This window comes from Oncorhynchus tshawytscha, linkage group LG13, assembly GCF_018296145.1.
Source record: "Oncorhynchus tshawytscha isolate Ot180627B linkage group LG13, Otsh_v2.0, whole genome shotgun sequence".
NCBI lineage: Eukaryota > Metazoa > Chordata > Actinopteri > Salmoniformes > Salmonidae > Oncorhynchus > Oncorhynchus tshawytscha.
In genome coordinates, this window is record NC_056441.1 from 49188561 (window position 1) to 49215879 (window position 27319).

General features: G+C 40.6%; 1 protein-coding gene across 1 annotated transcript in view; it reads left to right on the top strand.

Moving 5' to 3' along the window:
- The window catches only part of LOC112244702 (glutamate receptor ionotropic, kainate 4), a 439406-nt gene that overhangs the window by 264051 nt on the left and 148036 nt on the right, over nucleotides 1-27319 (top strand). The window contains exons 4-5 of the mRNA XM_042295838.1: nucleotides 11766-11930; nucleotides 22210-22307. Coding sequence (XP_042151772.1) covers nucleotides 11766-11930; nucleotides 22210-22307 — 263 coding nt within the window. The remainder of the gene's footprint in view (nucleotides 1-11765; nucleotides 11931-22209; nucleotides 22308-27319) is intronic.

Genomic DNA, 27319 nt, shown 5'->3' on the forward strand with positions numbered 1-27319 from the left:
CTTATATTATGATTGTCTGTTTGTTTCATATCTGCATAGTAGTTAAAATGCTATCAGTTCCACTCTAAGCTTTAATAGTGCTCTGCCCAGTTATAATGTCAATGTTTATTAGTGTAATGTATGCTTTAAGAACATAGGCAGTTAAATGTACATATTTTTTATTTTTTATTAGTGTATTTTTTATCAATACAATTTGTATAGATTTTTCTCACACACAAAACAAAAAAGACCAACAAACAGAAAAGACACAACGAACACAGTCAACACCACATGATTATCTAATAAACAACGCAAGCCACCCACAGCATTTTACAGTTGCTTCTTCAGTCAGTGAGTAGTTTCTCAATGTCATAATTCCTAGACTTGTGACGTTGTCTCTCAGCTAAAGAGCCTGCCTGGTGTTCTCTTCCCACAATGCTGCCCACCACCAGGTGATAAAATGGGTGGAGAGGGATTAAAACAGAGGTCTGGAGATGTAAACAATTATCCCCTGCACCACACATCCCAGGGACTGGATTCCAATGGCAGGCGGGATGAGCTATCACCCCCATTAACGCCGTCATTAGTCCCCCGTGCCTAATGACCTCCCTTAGACCACACATAGAGTACACACACACACCGACACACACGATTGATCAATGTCAGAGAATGTTTCCTATGTGCCCTTTCTCTATAATTTCTTGTAAAACCGCTTTCTATCGTAGAAAGTATTGCTTCCGGACTCTACCACGTCTTTTCTGGGAACTAAATACATGCGTCCCACGTCCTGAGAACTCTTTCTCTGCACTACATCTCTATCTGGTGATTTGTTTTGCCCCCATGATTCATAACTGAAGGAATTTATCTTTGATATGAGAAACATGTCATCTTGTATTCCTCATTTGAAATCTACTCCATGTAACTTCCTGCTGATATTAATATTTGGCTTTTCCAAAGATTTCACACAGGTTCTCGATCCTGCTGGGATTTCCCTAATGCCCCAACTGTATATAACACTGTACTTTTTTAACAGAGCCACATAGAACCACACATATGGAGAATGTCATTTGAGACAGAACTTGTCTCAAAGGAAAAATCTACCCCAAAACTATCTTCAGTTTTTTTTCTTCATTAGCCCACTGTTGATAAAGCCCAAAATGTTTTGCATGTCAGTGATGAAGTTTTCAATATATAGAACTTTCAAAATACAGAAAGTGTCACAGTATAATGCGATTTTGTGTGATATTTTCCTTTTAATCAACCACCATCAGATTCAATTCCAGCCTCTTATCAGCCTTCTGATTACTTATTGCATTTGCCTTAGATATTATGGTGGATGCCCAGGCAGTGACACTGCTGTCATAGCTACATTAATCACAAGTCCAGGTGGATCAATATGTTGTAATGCGCTATTTTGCATCTCTGCCCATTTCTGAGATGAATAATGTTAGAATTGAAAAACGCAATGGCAACAAAGCACCCTCATACTCCCTTCATACTCAACTGTGTCATTAATTTCCTGTTGGGGCTCCACTAAGGCAGTAAACAATATGTTCTCAGAAGTATAGTCCCTGACACGATGAGGACACTACTGCTAGCAAAGTTATTTTGAATCACCTTGCGTTTCCAACCAATCTGTATGTTCTTATCACAAATCTTTCACTATGTTGCCAGTGTAATGAAGCCACAGGTTGTGCTTCAATTGATGGTGGGGAACACAAGCTCTCATGAACATTTGGCTAAGCTATGGAGAGATGCATGTCTTTGGTCTGCCACGTTGAAATGTTAGGATGTAAAGTACTACATAATGATGTGAATGAACACATTTTATAACATGAATATAATAATGAATTGAATGCTAGACACCTCTTTTAATTACAGTGCCTTCAGAAGTATTCATACCCCCTGACTTATTTCACATTTTCTTGCCACATTTTTTTGCAGTATTCCTTTAGTTTCTTGTTGCAAACAGGATGCATGTTTTGGAATATTTGTATTCTGTACAGGCTTCCTTCTTTTCACTCTGTCAATTAAGTTAGTGTTGTGGAGTAACTACAATGTTTGTTGATCCATCCTCAGTTTTCTCCAATCACAGCCGTTAAACTCTGTAACTGTTTAAAAGTCACCATTGACCTCATGGTGAAATCGCTGAGCGGTTTCCTTCCTCTCTGGCAACTGAGATGGCAGCATTGCGCCATCAGTACATATCTTGCATTACTCATCTCATATGTATACTGTATTCTATACTATTCTACGATATCTTAGTCACTTAATAATGTTTACATATCTTGCATTACTCATCTCATATGTATATACTGTACTCTATACTATTCTATGGTATCTTAGCCACTTAATAATGTTTACATATCTTGCATCAATCATCTCATATGTTTATACTGTATTCTATACTATTCTACGGTATCTTAGTCACTTAATGTTTACATATCTGGCATTACTCATCTCATGTGTATATACTGTTTTCTATAATATTCTACATTATCTCATTCACCTAATAATGCTTTCATATCTTGCATTACTCCTCTCATGTTTATATACTGTTTTTTATACTATTCTACTGTATCTTAGTCCGTTCCACTCGTCCAAATGTGTATAGTCTTAATTCATTCCTACTTAGATTTGTGTGTATTGGGTATATGTTGTGTAATCTGTTGGATTTTACTTGTTAGATATCACTGCACTGTCAGAGCTAGAAGCACAAGCATTTCGCCACAACCGCAATAACATCTGCTAATCAAGTGTATGTGACCAATACGATTTGATTTCAATTTGATTTCAATTTGATTTGATTTGATTTGAGTTAGGAAGGACCGCCTGTATCTTTTGTAGTGTCTGGGTGTATTGATACACCATCCACAGTGTAATTAATAACTTCACCATGCTCAAAGGGACATTCAGCTTTTAAATGAACATATTTACCCGTCTAATGATAATCGTCCCTCTTTGCGAAGCATTGGAAAATCTCCCCCGGTCTTTGCGGCTGAATCTTTCTCTGAAACTCACTGCTCGACTGAGGGACCTTACAGATACACGTATGTGGGAGTTACATCGATCAAGTACTTATTCCATGTCAGACACTGTTATTGCACACAGTCCATGCAACTTATTATGTGAGTTGTTAAGCCAATTTTTACTCCTAAACTTATTTAGGCTGGCCATAACAACGGGGTGGAATACTTATTGACTCAAGACATTTCAGCTTTTTATTTTTAATTCATTTGTCAAACTTTCTTAAAGTATAAATCCACTTTGACATTATGGGATATTGTGTGTAGGCCAGTGACACAAAATCGAAATTGAATCCATTTGAAATTCAGGCTGTAAACACAACAAAATGTGGAAAAAGTCTAGGGGTGTGAATCAGTTGGTTCCATTTAAGATGAGGGAAGATGATTTTCTTTTCTCATGATCATGGCCTTATTTCTATTACAGCATATTGGATGACTGTCGTTCATATTCCATTCACCCAGCTCAACGTAACAACGATTTAGGCTACTACATGATACTAGAATTGTAACTGTACCCATCATGAGGTTGCTACAACTTAGCCTATGAATTCAAGTTTACAACGGTTGAGAGAATAGGTGACAGACAATGACACATTCAATACCGGCTTGCACGCTCTTGCCTGCATCTTGCCTGGAACTAACCTGTTACTAAACCCGCTACAATCATGCAGTACAGTGTACAGTCAGAAATCAGTTTAGCAGTTACACCGGCGGGCCCGGTGGCAATAAATTATAAACCAAATACTTACCTTGACCTGGAAGAGTTCCTGTGTTGGATAGCCATAGCCAGATAGCTAAAATAGCATCCCTCTCTGTTTGAGCTGTGTGTTTTAGCAGGCTAAACTAGATAGCTGCATTCGCTAGCTAAGTGAAAGTTTAAAAAATATGACCAAATATAGTTCTCTCTCTCTTGCTTCTCCTTCATTTTGGAAGAAATTAATTTGTTCAAAATTGTTCAACTATTGTCTTTCTCTTTTAGTCGACTACTCACCACATTTTAAGCACGGCAGCGCTAGCTAGCTGTAATTTATACTTTCAGTACTAGATTAATTATCTGATCCTTTGATTGGGTGGATAACATGTCAGTTCATGCTGCAAGAGCTCTGATAGGTTGGAGGAAAATCCTACGGAAGTTGTCATAATTACTGTGCAAGTCTATGGAAGGGGGTGAGAACCATGAGCCTCCTAGGTTTTGTATTGACGTCAATGTACCCAGAGGAGGACAGAAGCTAGCTGTCTTCCGGCTACACCATGATGTTACCCTACAGTGCTGCTGAGGTTACTGGAGACCTTCATTGCAAAACAGTGTGTTTTACAATCAATTATTTAGTGGCGTGAATATATTTAGTATAGTTTTATCTAAAAAGGATAACTTTTTTAATGTTTCACTATTGTTATTTTTATTTATATTTATACAGCTCATACTCACAGTTGTAAAATACAGATCAACAGATCAACAGAGCTCCAGTTAATCTACTGAAGGCTTCTAATTCTGTTAAGATTGAGTTTAGTACACTTTGTCATGTCACTAAAGTGAATAAAACATCTATTAGACAAGCATGACAAACGGCCAATTGGCTATGCTTCTCGCTGCCTTACCTTCAATCCCCCCTCAACTCTCGTCCAACAGTAAAATCACTGATCAAAAATCGCCTGTCCTCTGTACACGCTAATTAGTATCTGAAGTAATCAGTGGAGATTTGTATTCCCATGGTCAAAATACCAAGCTCATTTATTAACAGACTGAAATATTACATTTGATTTACAAGTGAGACAATTTGCATTAATAAAATGAATAAATTAGGAAGGAATCTGACTGGGGTTTGAAATAAACCTCTCAGTCATTCAGAGGAAGGAGATATCAATGTTCCAGAGGAAAGAGTAAATACAGCTCAGAGGGTGTCTGAATCAGTGCCCGTGTATAAACCCTATAATTATTAATGTCAGGAGTGGGTCCTTCAGATGCGAGCCAGCGAACAACATTAAACATTACTGGCTAATATGACCTTGAAAGCACTTTTGTCTCAGCTTGGTAGTGAAGACTAGATGAATTTCAATAATCTCCCGAAATATCCCTCTGGCCCTTTTTTGTAACGGAGTGGAGAGACTTTTGATGAGCAGAATATTAATAATAGCTGAGATCTTTAAGCAACATGTGTGAAATGCTCCCTTTCTGTACTGTACTTTCACACGTCTTACATAGATGGTATTTTTGCATGTTTCTTGGCTCTGGCTTGCTTGTTATGTCGCCCGGTGTGATTACGCAGTGAGCCTTTCTGATAAGAGACTGCAGCGATGAATTAGGACACCCCCGAGGACCGCTAGAACACCTGATGAGGTGCTTTGCCATTTGAATGGTTGTAAAAACCAGACCAGAGCGCAGTCATATTTAATGTTATGCTATGAAGTTTTGGATCAACTGGCATAGGCAGTGCTCTGTCTTTGTGTTCTCTCTCTTATTTCAATGTTGCCATGTTCTTAGGATAAACATGAAAGATTCCCTGTGAATACATGTTGCAGTGGGATAATAATTCACTGCAGACGAGAAAGCAAAGGAATCGTCTAACGTCCTCAAGTCGCTGAGATGCACCACAGATGCTTACACATCCCACGAGATACTCAACAGTTGTTTGCGAGGCCATCTGAAGTATGTGAATCACTCTCTGTAGGCACGGCAGTATGCATGGAGAACTGCATATGCAATGACTGTATAAGCAATGTTCTTAGGTTCTGAATATGTAGCAATGTATCTTCAATGGAGAAACTCAGGTCTGGCCGTTCTGCCACTTTCCCTATCCGTAGGCATGGGACTGTTCAGCAAGGCACAGTGATTTGGAATGTCCAGATATAAATATGCTGAACAACAATATTAACTAAACATGCAACAGTTTCAAAGATTTTACTGAGTTACAGTTCATATAAGAAAATCAGTCAATTGAAATAAATGTTGGCTCTAATCTATGGGTTTCAAATGACTGGGCAGGGGCCCATGGCAGCCAGGCCCAGCCAATCAGAATGAGTTTTTCTCCACAAAATGGCGCACCCACCTGTGTAATGATCATGCTCTTCAATCAGCTTCTTAATATGCCACACCTGTCAGGTGGATGGATTCTATTGGCTAAGGAGAAATGCTCACTAACAGGGATGTCAACAAATTTGTGCACAAAATGTGAAAGATAGAAGATTTTTGTACGTATGGAACATTTTCTGGGATTGTTTATTTCAACTCATGAAACATGGGACCAACACTTTACATGTTGTGTTTATGTTTTTGTTCAGTATCTATAATGTAGAACAAACACATCTCTGACATTTACTGTTGATATTACAATTCACGCCAGCTCTGTTGAGGACATTTCTATCTGCAACGTTCAACTATGTTTACCAATACTAAAGGTGGCCGCAATAATAGTGCACTACATCATTGATTCAAAATCACCACGTGTCCAAAGCCCAGTTCACCCCCATTGTGTCCTTCCTCTTCTCCATATCAGGTTATCGCCAGGCTTCAGGCACACCTAAGAGCTTTCAAAATATAACGCGTATTACAGACATGTAGAGAGAAAGACAGGTATTGTCTCTGCTTGTGCTGTACTGCAATGCCTCGGCACACCTCTCGGCTGCCCATTGATTGGTTTAAAAGGTTCAAGGGCTACCCCATGTCTTCCAGACTGAATACAGCATTACTGTACCTCCGCCACAATTCCTATTACTCAACCATTACATATCGACCACTCACAAATGTCACCTCTTCATAACAGACCTTCCTGTTGATTGTTCTAGCTTCTAGAATGTCACAGGGATTGAGTTCGCCAGTCTGTTGGATCATATGCATGCATTGTCGTGCTCATGCATTGTTTCATCAGTTGATTATCCGTACCACATTCCAAGTGACCACATTAAACAGAACTATATGTCGGCCCAATGTCTGCGTCTCCCTGGCTTTGTTGTGAGCTGCTTTGGAGGGGGGGAGAAATATCGAATTGCCCAGCTCTGGCCCTTTCTGCTCTCACTATAGAAACAGAATAAAACTTGCCCAGAGGCAGTATTTGAGGGAGTGAGACCAATTTGGGCTGTGGAACTGACGGTGGACAGGCAGACAAACAGGTGGATAGACATGCTATGCAAACAGGCAGGGAGACATTCATTGTAGTCTACTTTTTATACATTAAAACATGTATTTTACATACACTGTCTGTTGGTCATGTCTTTATGCAGTGTGCTTTGTGTATAAATATATAGACCCCTTTATCCACATTTTGTTACGTTTTTTTCTTCATCAATCTACACACAATAGCTCATAATGACAAAGCAAAAACAGTTATATTCTTTGATGTTGCACATTTATAAAAAATAAATAACAAAAATATCTCATTTACATAAATATTCAGGCCCTTTGCTATGAGACTCGAAATTGCGCTCATGTTCATCCTGTTTCCATTGATCATCCTTGAGATGTTTCTACAATTTGATTGGAGTCCACCTGTGGGAAATTCTAAAAATCATTTTTTACCTTTATTTAACTAGGCAAGTCAGTTAAGAACAAATTCTTATTTACAATGACGGCCTAGGAACAGTGGGTTAACTGCCTTGTTCAGGGGCAGAATGACCGATTGTTTACCTTGTCAGCTCAGGGATTCGATCTAACAACCTTTCGGGTTACTTGCCCAACGCTCTAAACACTAGGCTACCTGCCGCCCCATTTCTACAATTTGATGGGAGTCCACCTGTGGGAAATTCACTTAATTGAACATGATTTGGAAAGGCACACACCTGTCAATATAAGGTCCCACAGTTGATAGTTGCATGTCGGAGCGAAAACCAAGCCATTAGGTCGAAGGAATTGTGTCGAGACACAGATCTAGGGTAGGGTACCAAAACAATTCTACAGCATTGAATGTCCCCAAGAACACAGTGGCCCCCATCATTCTTAAATGGAAGAAGTTTGGAACCACCAAGACTCTTCCTAGAACTGACCGCCTGGCCAATCTGAGCAATCAGGGGAGAAGGGGCTTAGTCAGGTAGGGGACCAAGAACCCAATGTTCACTCTGACAGAGCTCCAGAGTTGCTCTGTAGAGATGGGAGAACATCCCATAAGGACAACAGTCTCTGCAGGACTCCACCAATCAGGCCTTTATGGTAGAGTGGCTAGACAGAAGCCACTCCTCAGTAAAATGATGACACATGACAGCCCGCCTGGAATTTGCCAAAAGGCACCTAAAGGACTCTCAGACGATGAGAAACAAGATTCTTTGGTCTGATGAAACCAAGATTGAACTCTTTGACCTGAATGCTAAGCATCACGTCTGAAGCAAACCTGGCACCATCCCTACAGTGAAGCATGGTGGTGGCAGCATCATGCTGTGGGGATGTTTTTCAGCGGCAGGAACTGGGTGACTAGTCAGGATTGAGGGAAAGATGAACGGAGCAAAGTACAGAAAGGTCCTTGATGAAAACCTGCTCCATAGTGCTAAGGGCCTCAGACTGGGGTGAAGGTTCACCTTTTAACAGGACAACCACCCTAAGCACACGGTCAAGACAACGCAGTAGTGGCTTCGGGACAAGTCTCTGAATGTCCTTAAGTGGCCCAGCCAGAGCTCGGACTTGAACCAGATCGAACATCTCTGGAGAGAACCTGAACATAGCTGTGCAGCGACGCTCCCCATCCAACCTGACAGGGCTTGAGAGGATCTGCAGAGAAGAATGGGAGAAACTCCCCAAATACAGGTGTGCCAAGCTTGTAGCGTCATACCCAAGAAGACTTGAGGCTGTAATCGCTGACAAAGGTGCTTCAACAAAGTACTGAATAAAGGGTCTGAATACATATGCAAATGTGATATTTCAGTTTTTTATATATATACATTTGTATAAATTTCAAAAAACGTGTTTTTTCTTTGTCTTTGTGGTGTATTGTGTGTAGATTTTAGAGGGAATAAAATAAAATCTATTTACTTTCCGAATGCACTGTACATCTCGCAAACCCCAATGTTTTGTATTCGGATTGACTATAATTGACTGCCATGTAGATATAATAAATTAAAGTTAGTAAAAGTAAAGTAATACCAAGTCAGTTAATTGCATATTCAAACACCCTTCATAGCGACTCTAAAATCTCAAATTTGACAAGTAAAAATTATGTAAAATGTGGTATTTTGTCAGGAACTCATCACATGTTCATTGCTTTTTAAAGTGTTAATTTGCAAATGTTTCTCCAAATTAAACTTTGCGTGAGACAAACTGTCCATGTTTTTCTTGCAATCAAATCCATATACATTTTAATTAGATAAAAGCTTCTTCCCCATCATGTTAATTATATTCTGTAGGCTACGTTCTGTTTGCACTAGCAGAGACAAGGCAAGGCACAATCTGTACATACTGACTAATCCAGTATCTCCCTCTTTGAATCCCGTTATTCACCAAAAGTTTAATTAAGAGTAATGTGGTGGTTATTTCTGTATTATCAAATGAGGAGAGACAAACTTATCACACAAGTCAGAGTTATTCTTAAAATACATATTTGTTAGTGAGAGCTCTGCAATAACGATGGCTGGTCGACGAACCGCCCTTAGATGATTCGTTTAGTACCCCGACACAAAGGATACAAAGATATTTTATAGCAAAGATACACCACCTTAGTCTCCATGACAAACAACAGATGTGTGGAATGGTTCACAAGGTTAGACTTGATATATGAGAAAGGAGTATCCCCCAGCAAGATAGAATTTGCAATGAAGACTGTTCTTTCCCTGGTACTTCACAGTACAGAAACACCAACTCATTCTATGGCATAAATCAATTGTCAACTCCAGATACCCCGATCTCAAGTAAAACTCATGTCCTTGACCACACACCTAGCTAGACGAGCTCACTGAGGGGGGTGAACCTCTGGGTTATACACTATCCCAGGATCGGTGTAACATCAGAGATGACGTACAATGGTTCCAGACACTACCCCACACATCCTGTCTCAGACCTTATCTCCCACAAGGCCGAAGCAGGGAGTGACTGGGCACAGGCATTGTGGAGACAATGAATTGGTTCCCCACTAATCACACCATCCTTTCACATGGTTTGTAATAGGTAAAGATACATATTCGCATATGAAGACAATGTTCCCTCCTGTCCTCTTCTCTTTCTGATATTCTGCATAGCAACCGGGACATGTGATAGACAAGCCTGGCTTCTCCCCTCTCTGGGCCGAGAGTGACCGAGGCTTCGGCACACCTAAGTGACCGAGGCCCATATGAGGGAGGAAGTGCAACTGCCAACACCAGAGTCCGAAAGGATACTTCCTAATAACAAGAGTTCCACAGTTCAATCATTTAAGAATATTATGCAGATAAGACATCTTAATTATCTATGTTAGCGAGCAAATTCTCATTCTTCCTCCACAGTAAAATAATGGAAAAATGGAAAAATATATGGATAAATAAACCTCAGGCAACCTTTTTGCTATACCTTCATCTGAATCTTTGTAAACATCCCTAATTGCTGCGAGGACAGTTTTATCCCGCCGTGGCTGTGGTTTATCAGCTCTAATGCTACAGTAATTATTACATTGTCCTTGCCCTCCATCTACATCCGATCCCGTATCTAATTACAGTGCTGTTAATCTCACTCGCTGGACAACTCAGGGAAAGCAGCAATAGCTGTGATTGCTGTTAAAATGGAGCCCGTAGTGTGAATGTTTTTGCAGTTATCGTTCAACAAAATGGTCAGGCAAACGACCCCCTCTTTAGTGGAACCTTTCGTTTTGCTCTACAGGTTGAGTTTATGTATTGGCGCAAAGCACAGAGAAATACAGGGGTCAGTTATACACACGTCTGTACTTGCATTGACTGACCTCACCGTTAGGCAACATTCCTACAGAAAGAAAGCTATTATTTAGCACGTAAGCCGATTGTAAATAGCTTCTGGTGGATTGTGTCTATGTTGGAGGGAATTATACAATTCATATTCTCAATTCCCTGTTTTACTTACAACATGGTGAGCTCAGGGTTCACTTCCCTTGTCCATTGATTTCTACCTAGAATGTCGTGTTTTTTTGTTTTTTTTACTTCACCCTAGTCTAATTCGACTAATTACGCTGGAGTGTTGAACCTGAACCTGCTGTCTTGGGACACACTCAGGATTGCAAGCTAGGCACTGTGTGCCTTTTCAGTTATCCTAAAACTGTCGTGTGAATCGACCACTGAGTTGTCATTTGCTTGCTAGGACACAGCAAGGCCCGATCTCTCAACTGGTTGTCTGATTCATTTATATTAATCCCCCCCACACACACAAACACACACACACACACACATATGACACATGCAGCGTGTGCGTCATGCGTGAAACAAATATGTTCATTCCGACATGGTTTCGATAAATCACGAGTGAACAGAACAGCCCTTTAAAATGTGTTGCCTCATCACTCATGCATTTGATTGAGTTCCACACTTAGGACCTTGCTGGCTGCTGCTCCGGATTAGGAATCACAAGATTTGTAAAGCGGTTGTGTTTTGGCTTCTTTTTAAAAAAAATGTACACTGTAGCATGTAGTCACTTGTTTATACTGACTATACATTTAGTAATTATATAACCATCCCATGAAGCATATGTGTGATCTCTGTAGTTCTGCATTATTTGCAGCACAGTTTGTGCAGCACAGAGGAAATCATGAAGTATACGCACCGTGTCTTGACAAAGTGGCCCATCGTGATACTGGGTTGCCAAAGATCCCTTCTAATGTTATTCTTTCTTCCCATTCTCTTCTGCAGCCGCCATACTTGACGACCCAATGGAGTGCAGCCGGGGTGAGCGATTGGCCATCACTCTGGCAAAGGACAGCATCAACCGGTCCAGTAACCGCTCCACAACGGGAAAGCTGGAGGTGGACATCTTTGAGCTGCTGAGAGACAGTGAATATGAGATGGGAGAGACCAGTAAGTAGTGGGCGGTTGAGGATGAGAGAACGAGGTGGCTTCCCGACTCTGTTATCATTTTCAAAAAGTGAAAGACCACAGTGTCACATTAGAACGTCTGTCTGTCTGTCTGTCTGTCTGTCTGTCTGTCTGTCTTACTGGTTGGCTGTCTCTGTCAGTGTCTGTCAGTGTCTGTCTGTCTGTCTGTCTGTCTGTCTGTCTGTCTGTCTGTCTGTCTGTCTGTCTGTGTTACTGGTTGGCTGTCTCTGTCAGTGTCTGTCTGTCTGTCTGTCTGTCTGTCTGTCTGTCTGTCTGTCTGTCTGTCTGTCTGTCTGTCTGTCTGTCTGTCTGTCTGTGTTACTGATTGGCTGTCTCTGTCAGTGTCTGTCTGTCAATGTCTGTCTATCCGTCCGTCCATTCGTCCTTCTGTCTGTCTGTCTGTCTGTCTGTCTGTGTTACTGGTTGGCTGTCTCTGTCAGTGTCTGTCAGTGTCTGTCAGTGTCTGTCTGTCTGTCTGTCTGTCTGTCTGTCTGTCTGTCTGTCTGTCTGTCTGTCTGTCTGTCTGTCTGTCTGTCTGTCTGTCTGTCTGTCTGTGTTACTGGTTGGCTGTCTCTGTCAGTGTCTGTCTGTCAATGTCTGTCTATCCGTCCGTCCATTCGTCCTTCTGTCTGTCAGTCTTTTAAATTCTGTGCCTGTCTCCCCTTGTTATCCCCTGCTTTCAGAAATCCCTTGAGTACAGCGAGAGTCTATCTTGTTTAGTAATATTTGTAGTAGCGAGAACAGTGGTAAACAAATGATTGGAAAATAGCTGAGGTGCTCTATCGTGTGAAAGAGCAAAATGAGCAGTCATATTTGGACCTTTCAGGAGCCAAAAGGTATGTTGATGTCTGGATGTTAGATTTTGGACCTTGTTTTGTTTCCTTGTTTACCTAGCTGTGTGAATGACTAGCCTAAAGATATACAGTAAATACTACAGCTCTAATGAGGTGGACAGGATTTGGAAAAATCTTAACAATGTCAATAGCCTATCACCATGACCTTGTGCAATGAAATATTAATAATGTATTTACATTTCAACAAGTTGGTTTTAGTGCTGGTATTTTTACACCAGCCACTTTGATTAGATGAAAAAAAGCATTTAGATATTTGAGTTAGAATTTTATGACCCCATTTAGGTATCCCTCAAAAATATACATGTACAGTTGAAGTCGGAAGTTTACATGCACTTAGGTTGGAGTCATTAAAACTCGTTTTTCAACCACTCCATAAATGTCTTATTAACAAACTATAGTTTTGGCAAGTCAGTTAGGACATCTACTTTGTGCATGACACAAGTAATTTTTCAGACAATTGTTTACAGACAGGTTATTTCACTTATAATTCACTGTATCACAATTCCAGTGGGTCAGAAGTTTACATACACTAAGTTGACTGTGCCTTTAAACAGCTTGGAAAATTCCAGAAAATTATGTCATGGCTTTAGAAGCTTCTGATAGACTAATTGACATCATCTGAGTCACTTGGAGGTGTACCTGTGGATGTATTTCAAGGCCTACCTTCAAACTCAGTGCCTCTTTAGACAACATGGGGAAATCATTAGATTTTGGACCTTGTTTTGTTTCCTTGTTTACCTAGCTGTGTGAATGACTAGCCTAAAGATATACAGTAAATACTACAGCTCTAATGAGGTGGACAGGATTTGGAAAAATCTTAACAATGTCAATAGCCTATCACCATGACCTTGTGCAATGAAATATTAATAATGTATTTACATTTCAACAAGTTGGTTTTAGTGCTTGTATTTTTACACCAGCTACTTTGATTAGATGAAAAAAAGCATTTAGATATTTGAGTTAGAATTTACCTGTGGATGTATTTCAAGGCCTACCTTCAAACTCAGTGCCTCTTTAGACAACATGGGAAAATCAAAAGAAATCAGCCAAGACCTCAGCAAAATAATTGTAGAGCTCCACAAGTCTGGTTCATCCTTGGGAGCAATTTCCAAATGCTTGAAGGTACCCCGTTCATCTGTACAGGGTACCTTCATACTGAAGCCGTCATACTGCTCAGGAAGGAGACGCATTCTGTTTCCTAGAGATGAACGTACTTTAGTGCGAAAAGTGCAAATCAATCCCAGAACAACAGCAAAGGACATTGTGAAGATGCTGGAGGAAACAGGTACAATGGACAATGACCCCAAACATACTTCCAAAGTTGTGGCAAAATGGTTTAAGGACAACAAAGTCAAGGTATTGGAGTGGCCATCACAAAGCCCTGACCTCAACCCTATAGGGGCAGAACTGAAAAAGCTTGTGTGAGCAAGGAGGCCTTTACTAACCTGACTCAGTTACACCAGCTCTGTCAGGAGGAATGGGCCAAAATTCACCAAAATTACTGTGGGCAGCTTGTGGAAGGCTACCCGAAACGTTTGACCCAAGTTAAACAATTTAAAGGCAATGCTACCAAATATTAATTGAGTATATGTAAACATTGGACCCACTGGGAATGTGATATATGAAATAAAAATATGTGAAATAAAAGTTTAAATAAATCTCTTAACTATTATTCTGACATTACACATTCTTAAAATACAGTGGTGGTCCTAACTGACCTAAGACAGGGAATTTTTACTAGGATTAAATGTTAGGAATTGTGAAAAACTTGAGTTTAAATGTATTTGGCTAAGGTGTATGTAAACTTGCGACTTCAACTGTATATATATTCTACCGTTCGAAAGTTTGGGGTCACTTTGAAAGAAAAGCAATTTTTTTGTCCATTAAAATAACAGCAAATTGATCACAAATACAGTGTAGATATTTTGATTTTATAAATGACTATGGTAGCTGGAAACGGCAGATTTTTTATGGAATATCTACATAGGCGTACAGAGGCCTATTATCAGCAACCATCACTCCTGTGTTCCAATGGCACGTTGTGTTACCTAATCCAAGTTTATCATTTTAAAAGGCTAATTGATCATTAGAAAACCCTTTTGCAATTATGTTAGCACAGCTGAAAACTGTTGTCCTGGTTTAAAGAATCAATAAAACTGGCCTTCTTTAGACTAGTTGAGTATCTGGAGCATCAGCATTTGTGGGTTCGATTACAGGCTCAAAATGGCCAGAAACAAAGACCTTTCTTGTGAAACTCGTCAGTCTATTCTTGTTCTGAGAAATGAAGGCTATTCAATGCGAGATTATGCCAAGAAACTGAACATCTCGTACACCGTTGTGTACTACTCCCTTCATTTAACAGCGCAAATTTGGCTCTAACCAGAATAGAAAGAAGAGTGGGAGGCCCCAGTGCACACCTGAGCAAGAGGACAAGTTCATTAGAGTGTCTATTTTGAGAAACAGACGCCTCGCAAGTCCTCAACAACTGGCAGCTTCATTAAATAGTACCCGCAACACACCAGTCTCAACTTCAACAGTGAAGAGGCAACTCTGGGATGCTGGCCTTCAAGGCAGAGTTGCAAAGAAAAAGCCATATCTCAGACTGGCCAATAAAAATAAAAGATTAAGATGGGCTAATGAACACAGACACCGGACAAAGGAAGATTGGAAAAAAGTGTAATGGACAGACAAATTGACAGACCTAAGTTTGAGGTGTTCGGATCACAAAGAAGAACATTTGTGAGACGCAGAAAAAATGAAAAGATGCTGGAGGAGTACTTGACGCCATCTGTCAAGCATGGTGGGGGTGCTTTGGTGGTGGTAAAGTGGGAGATTTGTACAGGGTAAAAGGGATCTTGAAGGAATGCTATCACTCCATTTTGCAACGCCATGCCATACCCTGTGGACGGCGCTTGGAGACAATTTCCTCCTACAACAGGACAATGACCCAAAGCACAGCTCCAAACTATGCAAGAAGTATTTAGGGAAGAAGCAGTTAGCTAGTATTCTGTCTATAATGGAGTGGCCAGCACAGTCACCGGATCTCAACCCTATTGAGCTGTTGTGGGAGCAGCTTGACTGTATAGTACTTAAGAAGCCAATCCAACTTGTGGTAGGTGCTTCAGGAAGCATGGGCTGAAACCTCTTCAGATTACCTCAACAAATTGACAACTAGAATGCCAAAGGTCTGCAAGGCTGTAATTTCTGCAAATGGAGGATTCTTTATTATTTAAATTAAAAAATCATTATTTAGTCTTGACTATATTTCCTATTCATTTTGCAACTCATTTCATGTATGTTTTCATGGAAAACAAGGACATTTCTAAGTGACCCCAAACATTTGAACAGTGGTGTATATTTTGGTAAAATATAGAATTTGTCCTTTACTACTATAGCCCAGAGAAATGCATTGAATAACACATTCATAAATGTTAAAAAAATTACAGTCAAAAAATCAATCATAAGAAACAAGGTTTTGAAGTATTTGGAGATATAAGAAAGCTCATACTGTGTTTAACCCCTTTTTTGGGTAGGCATAAAACTACTTTCATACTTCTGTTCATTTCTTTAAAACGGTACTGGTTACCTTCAGACTAGTCCTGTGACACTTGTGGGGGTCGTAGAGCGAAACGGAGAGCAAAACACCATCGTGTTTTTGAGAATATCCCCTTTCCACATTAGTTTGTAGCCCAAACGCTTCTGATGCTACAAACAGAAGTTGTCATCAACAGTACCGACTTCAGAAGAGTCCCCTGACACTTGTGGGGGTTATAGAGCAAAATGGAGACCGCCATCGTGCTCCCCTTTCCGTAAATTAACTAGGCAAGTCAATTAAGAACAAATTTGTATTTACAATGACGGCATATAGTGTCCGTATTACAGACGTTTTCATGAGAAGACCCATTTTTGTGATGTCTCATGGTCTGACAAACACCGCTCTAGCTCTGCCACCTTTCACCGCATATGCGGAAGTATAACATAGGCGGATTTGGTGGATTGAGAAAAACTCTAGCTGTCTTGCTTAAACTGGTGGGGATTGTTTTGATTTTTTTTATCATGTTACTTAGATTGATGCACCTCTGCGTCAATCGACTCTAGGGGGTTAAAAGCACATTGTACTGTAGGTGTACGCCCATTAGATTCATACCATCATTCAGTCAGTAACCTTATTGAACTGGGGCTTCCAAATTGAGGACAGTAACCCTATTGTTATAAAAAAAGAGGACCCTTCCTTGCAATTCTCAGAATTAGTAGAGCTTTATGGTCGCGGTAGCTCCTCCTCATGCATAAAACCAACTGTATTCCTCTCCCTGCTTGGTTGGCTGCCTGTAAACCCCATTCTAATTTAGTGCTGTAGTGGATGTGCCCAGGTAGAAATTGGATTAGGGATGGATCAGTGGCACCGGTAAGGGGGAAATATCACACAGCCAGCACTACCTGCCCAGCCCAGTGTGTGTGTGTGTGTGTGTATGTGTGTGTCTTTCTGCCCGCCCAGCCCCAGCTTTTTCCACAACACCAGAGCTGTTCCTGCCTTTTATTAGAGCTCTGGTTAGGGCCATGTAGGATGGATAGAAAGTCAGCCAAGACCACCAAGCTTTGTAGTGTGTGTGTGTGTGTGGTGTGTGTGTGTGTGTGTGTGTGTGTGTGTGTGTGTGTGTGTGTGTGTGTGTGTGTGTGTGTGTGTGTGTGTGTGTGTGATTGCCCTGACAAAAATCGCATGTCGAATGTATGTGAAACACCACCTTTTTCACATGTGAGAAAAACATGTTTTCACCTCACTTGAATTTTGTGAAAAATGGGATATACCATTTCACACGTGAAAAACTTTCTCATGTGAAAATCTCACGTTCAACATGGTGAACATGGTGGTGAAATGGTGTCATTCTCCTCACATGTTAAAAGGTGGTGTTAACATGTTGCAGTAGCAATTTTTCCACATATGGGATTGCAAATTCTGTAACGCCATTCTGTATAAAGGTAATTTAGCCTACCTGAGTATAATAATTAAAATGCGTTAATTGCAGGTACATGCCTCTCTTCTTCATACGTTGGTCAGTGACTATTAGAAAGAGCCCAGTGAAAAGAACAAAAGCTAGTGCTCCATGTCTCGTTATTTATCCTGTTTAACATGTTAAAATGAGCACTGTCAGAGTTAATCAGTTAATTAACTCAAGTTCACTTTTTGTCATTTCAGTGCAGACATTTTTTTTGGAGGGGGGGGGCACATTGTCTGAAATCTTTCAAAATACACTGAAAACATCCAAGATAAATTACAGCTCAATTTGAGCAAATTATGAAGCAAATCCTGCGATATACTCCATCCATTTTTTGTAATCATTTGACAGCTCTAGTTGTCGTTAAAGTGTGAAAATGCATATGTGAAAGATTTGTAATGAATTTATTAGCAAATTATGGTGGAAAATAAGTATTTGGTCAATAACAAAAGTTTATTGCAATACTTTGTTATATACCCTTTGTTGGCAATGACAGAGGTCAAACGTTTTCTGTATGTCTTTCACAAGGTTTTCATACACTGTTGCTGGTATTTTGGCCCATTCCTCCATGCAGATCTCCTCTAGAGCAGTGATGTTTTGGGGCTGTTGCTGGGCAACACGGACTTTCAACTCCCTCCAAAGATTTTCTATGGGGTTGAGATCTGGAGACTGGCTAGGCCACTCCAGGACCTTGAAATGCTTCTTACGAAGCCACTCCTTTGTTGCCCGGGCGGTGTGTTTGGGATCATTTAAAAAAATATATTTAAAAAATGTAACCTTTATTTTACTAGGCAAGTCAGTTAAGAACAAATTCTTATTTTCAATGACGGCCTAGGAACAGTGGGTTAACTGCCTGTTCAAGGGCAGAATGACAGATTTTGTACTTTGCCAGCTCGGGGATTTGAACTTGCAACCTTTCGGTTACTAGTCCAATGCTCTAACCACTAGGCTACACTGCCGCCCCATGCTGAAAGACCCAGCCACGCTTCATCTTCAATGCCCTTGCTGATGGAAGGAGGTTTTCACATAAAATCTCACGATACATGGCCCCATTCATTCTTTCCTTTACACGGATCAGTCGTCCTGGTCCCTTTGCAGAAAAACAGCCCCAAAGCATGATGTTTCCACCCCCATGCTTCAATGCAACTCAGCATTCTTTGTCCTCCAAACACGACGAGTTGTGTTTTTACCAAAAAGTTATATTTTGGTTTAATCTGACCATATGACATTCTCCCAATCTTCTTCTGGATCATCCAAATGCTCTCTAGCAAACTTCAGACGGGCCTGGACATGTACTGGCTAATTCTCTCCTTCTTTCTCTCTCTCGGAGGACCTGAGCCCTAGGACCATGCCCCAGGACTACCTGACATGATGACTCCTTGCTGTCCCCAGTCCACCTGGCCATGCTGCTGCTCCAGTTTCAACTGTTCTGCCTTATTATGCTGGTCATTTAGCATGCTGGTCATTTATGAACATTTGAACATCTTGGCCATGTTCTGTTATAATCTCCACCCGGCACAGCCAGAAGAGGACTGGCCACCCCACATAGCCTGGTTCCTCTCTAGGTTTCTTCCTAGGTTTTGGCCTTTCTAGGGAGTTTTTCCTAGCCACCGTGCTTCTACACCTGCATTGCTTGCTGTTTGGGTTTTTTGGCTGGGTTTCTGTACAGCACTTTGAGATATCAGCTGATGTACGAAGGGCTATATAAATAAATTTGATTTGATTTAAGCAGGGGGACACGTCTGGCCCTGCAGGATTTGAGTCCCTGGCGGCGTAGTGTGTTACTGATGGTAGGCTTTGTTACTTTGGTCCCAGCTCTCTGCAGGTCATTCATTAGGTCCTCCCCTGTGGTTCTGGGATTTTTGCTCACCGTTCTTGTGATCATTTTGACCCCATGGGGTGAGATCTTGCGTGGAGCCCCAGATCGAGGGAGATTATCAGTGGTCTTGTATGTCTTCCATTTCCTAATAATTGCTCCCACAGTTGATTTATTCAAACCAAGCTGCTTACCTATTGCAGATTGTCTTCCCAGCCTGGTGCAGGTCTACAATTTTGTTTCTGGTGTCCTTTGACAGCTCTTTGGTCTTGGCCATAGTGGAGTTTGGAGTGTGACTGTTTGAGGTTGTGGACAGGTGTCTTTTATACTGATAACAAGTTCAAACAGGTGCCATTAATACAGGTAACGAGTGGAGGACAGAGGATCCTCTTAAAGAAGAAGTTACAGGTCTGTGAGAGCCAGAAATCTTTCTTGTTTGTAGGTGACCAAATACTTATTTTCCACCAGAATTTGCAAACAAATTCATTAAAAATCCTACAATGTGATTTTCTGGATTTTTTCTTTTCATTTTGTCTTTCATAGTTGAAGTGTACCAATGATGAAAATTACAGGCCTCTCTCGTCTTTTTAAGTGGGAGAACTTGCACAATTCGTGGCTGACTAAATACTTTTTTGCCCCACTGAATTTGTACACGTTATTTTCACTTACTGCGTGTGAGTGGTGTGTGTGGTTTTGATGTGTGTGTGTGTGTGTGTGTGTGTGTGTGTGTGTGTGTGTGTGTGTGTGTGTGTGTGTGTGTGTGTGTGTGTGTGTGTGTGTGTGTGCATTCATGTGTGCATATGAACGTGTATATTTCTGTGGGTTCACAGAACTAAACTCCAGGTCCCGTGCATATGTTGGCTTTATCTCATTTGCAGCTGCTGCAGCTTTCAATAAGACTTAATTGATTTGAGGGAATCAATTGTAAACAAACAGAATGGACTCCAGACAACCCACTGACCTTCTGACCAAGATTAGACAGAAGTGGTGCAGGTTTCCGTTATAATGATCCACATTCATATTGGAAAAGTTGTCACTTGTCACGGATGTAAATTGCTTTGGCCATAGAACGAGGAGGAGCGGGAAAAGAATCCCAAACGGACACATTGGCCTTTTCTCAATTGGATTTGCTCAACTACTGCGCTCTCTCTCTGTCCTCTCTGGCCTACTTTTGAAAAAGGTAATCGAGGAGAGGCAGCGAGGAGAGTGAAAGTGGATGAAAATGCACTTGTATGAAATGGCTGTCCTTATCCAATCGTGCGTCATCAGGCAAATTACGTTTACAGGGTGGAATTCCAAAATAAATGTACAAAGTGATAAAAACAAATGTAGAACAAATGAGAACAGGATATTCTGTTCCCTGTGCAAAATAGAAAATGCACCCCTGTAAAAAGCCTCATGGGGCGTCATGTCAGGCTAATCAGATCACTTGGTAGTTCGGTGACGCCGTGCAGACAGGTGCAAATATGCTTTAAATGGAGGAGAGAGGGGCAGGTGGGTGGGAGAGGAGAAGGAGGGGAGTGTAGGGGACACTCCATTGGATGACAAAGGGATTATTTATTAATCATTTGATTCACTGCTCCTGTCATTTTCTAATCTCGTTCGGCGAGGATCCCGAGCTTTGCTCCAATGGCAAAAAAATTGTCCCCCTTTACTCTTCCTTTATAAATATTTACCCGCATTTGGTGTTTGTTCATGGCCCGTCCCCCACCCCAGCCAGTCTGTCTCCCTCCACGGTTGTGACCGAAATGGCACCCTATTCCCTACATAGTACACTACTTTTGACTGGTCAAAAGAAGTCCACATCTTAAGACAGCAGTCCTCCTCCTCACTACCATACAATGTTAATTAAAGACAGGGATCAAGCCCCACCTGAAACTGCGTTTTTTGTTTCCCCAGCAAGTAAGATTAAAACCCAAACTCGTGTGCAGGGGAGTGCATAGGAAAAATTATATTTCCATAAAAATGTTCCCTTTTAGACACTGATTCAGTGTGATGGTGGATGTTTGAAAAGACAGATCACAACTGCCTTTTGAAGACTGATAAAATTACCTGAAATGTTTAGATTAAATGTAGTTCTCAGCTATTATTTTAACCAGGTCCTTGTGCCCCTGCATGACGGCACATTTTGCTTGGCACTAACTCCCGACATGACACTTTTCGAGTACAACTTTTGTCCCCAATTGTTATCTTAAATAGAATGCTTCCTGACAGGAGATTCTAAATGGTTAGCAAAAAACTTCCACATGGCCAGATCGCATTCCAACCTGTTGCTAATTATGTTCTATCATTGCACCCCCATTCAATCTGTCATATTTGAATCCACAGCTGTAGGTTTACTATCGGTGAGGGGAAATCACACACAGAGCAGCTGTAAGTTAATACATCGATAGAACATGATCAAGTTAATAGGCAGAAAACCCCAAAACCTCCTACTTATTAAAGATGAACTGGGAACCGCTGGCTCAGACTGTTAGTGTAGGATAAAACCACACACTAAGCAACATACAACTCCTATTCAACAGGCTGAATGTGTCCTTTTGACCATGTCCTGTCCTGTATTATCTGACTGGATGCTTGTCTCTGTGTGTTGACAGTGTGCCAGATCCTGTCCAAGGGAGTGGTGGCGGTCCTGGGTCCCTCTGCCAGCCCTGCTTCCAATTCCATCATCAGCAATATCTGTGGAGAGAAAGAGGTGAGTACCGGCTCGTATTTTGACTGGCTTTATTTTGCCTGTCACAATAGCACAGTTTGCCAGTCATATTATGGAACGATGTGTTTTATTACTACTGTGATTTTGAGGCTGTGCTTGACCCTTGTCTGCGACTCATGTCAATGCCACAGCAGACAGATTTTTTTTCTTCTCTCGTAACGTTCTAAGCTATTGTCTGAATTTGCAAAGGGGCCAAGAGTCAAGGACTTAACAGTGTACAACATTTAATCCAATCGAATCATTTCTCAGACGGATTGTAATTGGCTTGGTCCTGCCCGTGTGTCTGTCAGTTTTGTGAAGGACCACCTCTCCTTGAACAACATCGAAAGTCATCATCTATACGTGTTCAGTACAGGGTCCATTCAAATGAAATAAAATCAAATGCTATTTTGTCACATGCGCCGAATACATGCGCCGAATACATGCGCCGAATACCTGACGGTGAAATGCTTACTTATACATGCCCTTCACCAACAATGCAGTTTGAGAAAGAGATAAGATGAACAAATAATTAAAGAGCAGCTGTAAATAACAATAGCGGGGCTATATACAGGGGTTACCGGTACAGAGTCAATGTGCGGGGGCACCGGTGTCGAGTTAATTGAGGTAATATGTACATTGAGTCGTGATGTTGAGCAGTTTTGCTTAGGCTTCAGGGATTTGTGCCTATTCCAGGATGTTACTACTGTCTCTTATGCATAATATTATGCAAAATGTCAATTTATAGAAGTCTATAATAAAAATCACATTTATTTTCCGATATGTCACCTTTAATGAGAACTGTGATGATTGGATCAGTCTTTAGGCTTGGACTCCCTCTGGTGATGTATACTGGTCTATCCCTTTGAAATGTTCTGAATCTGAGGTCATTTCCTGTGTGAATAAATGAACATGTAGATGAAATCGTACGTTCTTAATAAACAAGTTCACTTTCTGTAATGTATTCATCGGACCATCGAATCAAAACGTGCACCTCTTGGGGTCCCGAGGACCAAGTTTGTGAAATGCTGCCTTTAAGGGACTACTTTGTGATTTTGGCAATGAGGCCTTTTATCTACTTCCCCAGTCAGAGCATGCTAGCAGACACCCATAGACTTCCAGTCACTGCGCTAAAGCTAGTTAGCATTGGCTCGCAAAACTAACTCTAACTTCCTTCATACTGGACACAGAGACAAAAATGGTATCCACCTGTTTATCGGACTCTGGAGATGTAAATATCATGAGATGTTCTTAACGATGTTCTTAATCTTAACTTTTAATGCCACGTGATTAAGGCAAGTACGTTAACATGTTTCAAGCAAATACCATCTAAAAGGCCAGGCACAAAGACTGTGTGAGTTCTGCAGGTCTAAAACGGTGACGACATGTAAAGCATGATGATGCCACATCCTGGCTTTTAAAAAAGGCCAACAGGATACTGTTTCGAGGAGTTACTTTAATAGCTGTTAGGGTGTACTCGGGACAATGAATGAAGGGCCCATTGCTCTGTTATTACCCTAGAAAGTGATATCTCACTAATGGTCTCCTTTTGCAAACTGGGCATGTCGATAGTCTTTCTCAGTAGAGGACAACAGGCCTGGCCCTGGCTGATGGAACATGTCTATGGGACTGAGGGAGGGAGAGTGCTTTGGCCACTTTATTACGACCTGTTTGAGGGGAGAGTGGAGTACGATGGAGAATATTGTTTTCCAATATAATTGCCAGAGGTGTGTGTTTAATGCAGTAGCCCCATAGTACTAACGTTGATTAACATTTTTATAGGTCGAGATTATTGATATTGCATATGTGCTGGTATAATGTGCATCCAACACTGACATATAGATCAATGAGCAATCAATGTGTTGTATACAGTGCCTTCAGAAAGTATTCACATCCCTTGACTTGTTCCACATTTTTGTTGTGTTACAGCCTTAAGTTACATGTCACTGGCCTACACACCATAACCCATAATGTCAAAGTGGAATTATGTTTTTCAAACTTTTTACAAAGGAATTCAAAATGAAAAGCTGAAATGTCTTGAGTCAATAAGTATTCAAACCCTTTTATGGAAGCCTAAATAATTGCTTAACAAGTCACATAATAAGTTGCATGGACTCACTCTGTGCGCAATAATAGTGTTTAACATGATTTTTGAATGACCTCATCTCTATATCCCACACATCCTATCTGTAAGTTCCCTCAGTCACAGTGGATTTCAAACACAGATTCATCCACAAAAAACAGGGAGGTTTTCCAATGCCTCGCAAAGAAGGGCACCTATTTGTAGATGGGTCAAAATAAAAGCAGACATTCAATTTCCCTTTGAGCATGGTGAAGTTATTAATTACACGTTGGATAGTGAATCATTGCACCCAGTCAATACAAAGATACAGGCGTCCTTCCTAACTCAGTTGCCGGAGAGGAAGAAAACCGCTCAGGGATTTCACCATGAGGCCAATGGTGACTTTAAAACAGTTACTAGTTTAATGTCTGTAATATAAAATTGAGGATGGAATCAACAACACTGTAGTTACTCCACAATACTAACCTAATTGAGAGAGTGAAAAGAAGGAAGCCTGTACAGAAGACAAATATTCAAAAATATGCATCCTGTTTGCAACAAGGAGCTAATGTAATGCTACAAAACATGTGGCAAACTGAGTACCACGTTTTATATTTTCAAGCATAGTGGTGGCTGTATTATGTTATGGGTATGCTTGTAATCGTTAAGGACTGGGGAGTTTTTTAGGATAAAAAATAAATGGAATGGAGCTAAACACAGGCAAACTCCTAGAGAAAAACCTGGTTCAGTCAGCTTTCCACCAGATACAGGGAGATGAATTCACCTTTCAGCAGGACAATAACCTAAAACACAAGGCCAAATCTACACTGGAGTTGCTTACCAAGAAGACAATTAATGTTCCTGAGTGGCCAAGTTACAGTGTTGACTTAAAGCTACTTGAAAATCTATGGCAAGACCTGAAAATGGTTGTGTACCAATGATCAACAACAAATTTGACAGAGCTTGAAGAATTCTGAAAAGAATAATGTAGAATAATGTTGCACAATCCAAGTGTGGGAAGCTCTTAGAGACTTACCCAGAAAGACTGCCAGCTGTAATCGCTGCAAAAAGTACTTTTACCAAGTATTGACTCAGGGGTGTGAATACTTATGTAAATGTAATATTTTTGTTTCATTTTCAATACATTTGCAAAAATGTATAAAAACATGTTTTCACCTTGTCTTTATGGGGTATTGTGTGTAGACTGGTGAGAGAGAGGAAAAATATGTTTAATACATTTTATTATTCAGGCTGTAACGCAACAACGTGGAATAAGTCAAGGGGTATGAATACTTTCTGAAGGCACTGTATATTTTACTTTCTATATATATATCAACCCAGCATCTACAGTAGCCTATATAGTGGTGTGTGTGTGTGTGTGTGTGTGTGTGTGTGTGTGTGTGTGTGTGTGTGTGTGTGTGTGTGTGTGTGTGTGTGTGTGTGTGTGTGTGTGTGTGTGTGTGTGTGTGTGTGTGGCAGTTGTTGTGACGGTGTTGGGGAGTCAATTACTTCCTGTCTGTGCTCAGTGATTGTGTCTGTGTTCATAATTCTTTACTGGGAGAGTGCACAGATGCTGGCAAGTTGACAGGAGGCCGAGTAAATATGGGGACACATGAAAATATGGCTCATGACAGCCCCGTCCATGTGATCAACCTATTACAAACACTCAATTTATCATTCGGAGAGCTCCATATCCATTTGGGGGGCTCTAAGTGTTGCTGTGCTGAGGCATACTGTAACCCATCTGGAGGTAGAAAATGGTAACTAATAAAAACAGTACCTGTTCTGTGGACAGGTTTTTATCTCTTCACAGGAAGCAATTGCGTAGCACAGATGCCGAGAACTCCTAGCTCCATGTACAGTATAATCCTTTTAACACCTCTTAAACGTTAGCTTTCCTATTTAGTGGACTTTGAGTGGTTCTAGACCGGTTCCTGACCAACATTTTTGTGTACAGAGTGCTCTGTGAACAGCACAACATCAATTGCTGCGCTCTGTGAAATCTGACACCTCATTTGCATAGAGAGCGACACGTTAGATTTTCTGGCCTATGCAGATAATGGTTTGATTTCCTCTGGCTGTGAACCTCGCAGCTTCACTTACAATATGGGAAATATGAGATGGGATACCCTAGCTATAGCAGCAAAAGCAATCTCATCACGCTGTGATGTTCATTGATGGATTTAGTCCACTTTCCCTTGGTCACAGCAAGACAAAATCACTTTGTGTTTAAAGCTGAAGTTGTAACAAGTCAGCAAGCATGGCGTCTGCGTCGCTCAGAGGGCAGAAAATGCTCTGTCGTCAGTCATGAGGTGTTGCCAATTTTGTACTGTCAACAAGTATGATCATGTTTATTTTACAGTTAAAAGATAGGTTAAATATTAAAGTCATTTATCATTTTATTGTTACTATAATTAGAAAGCATTTCAATCATTTCATGCCCTATTCCCCCACTTTTGTTGAGTGATATTATTTGTTATATTTTCGTGTTTTTATAATGTTTGTACTGTGTACTTGAGCTTGTGTCCTTAAAAGAGACGACACCTGAGCAATGTATAACTATTTTTATCAGAATGGTGAGATTCGAATCTTCTGGCAGTTTAATTCAGTATTACTGGGTATTGTTTATGGCCGTCTTATGATAAATAATTATTGTCTATTTGTCTGTCTATTTAGGCGGGAATCTAAATGTTTACATTGCATTGAACAGTTTTTTATGTTTTGCTGTTGAATGCTGCAGAACATGTTTTAAGTAATGGTCTTCTACACTGAACAAAAATATAAAATATAAATTTAAAGTGTTGGTCCCATGTTTCATGAGCTGAAATAAAAGATTCCCAAAATTTTACATACGCACAAAAGCTTATTTCTCTCAAATCGGGCAACAATTTGTTTACGTCCCTGTTAGTGAGCATTTCTATTTTGCCAATATCATCCATCCACCTGACAGGTG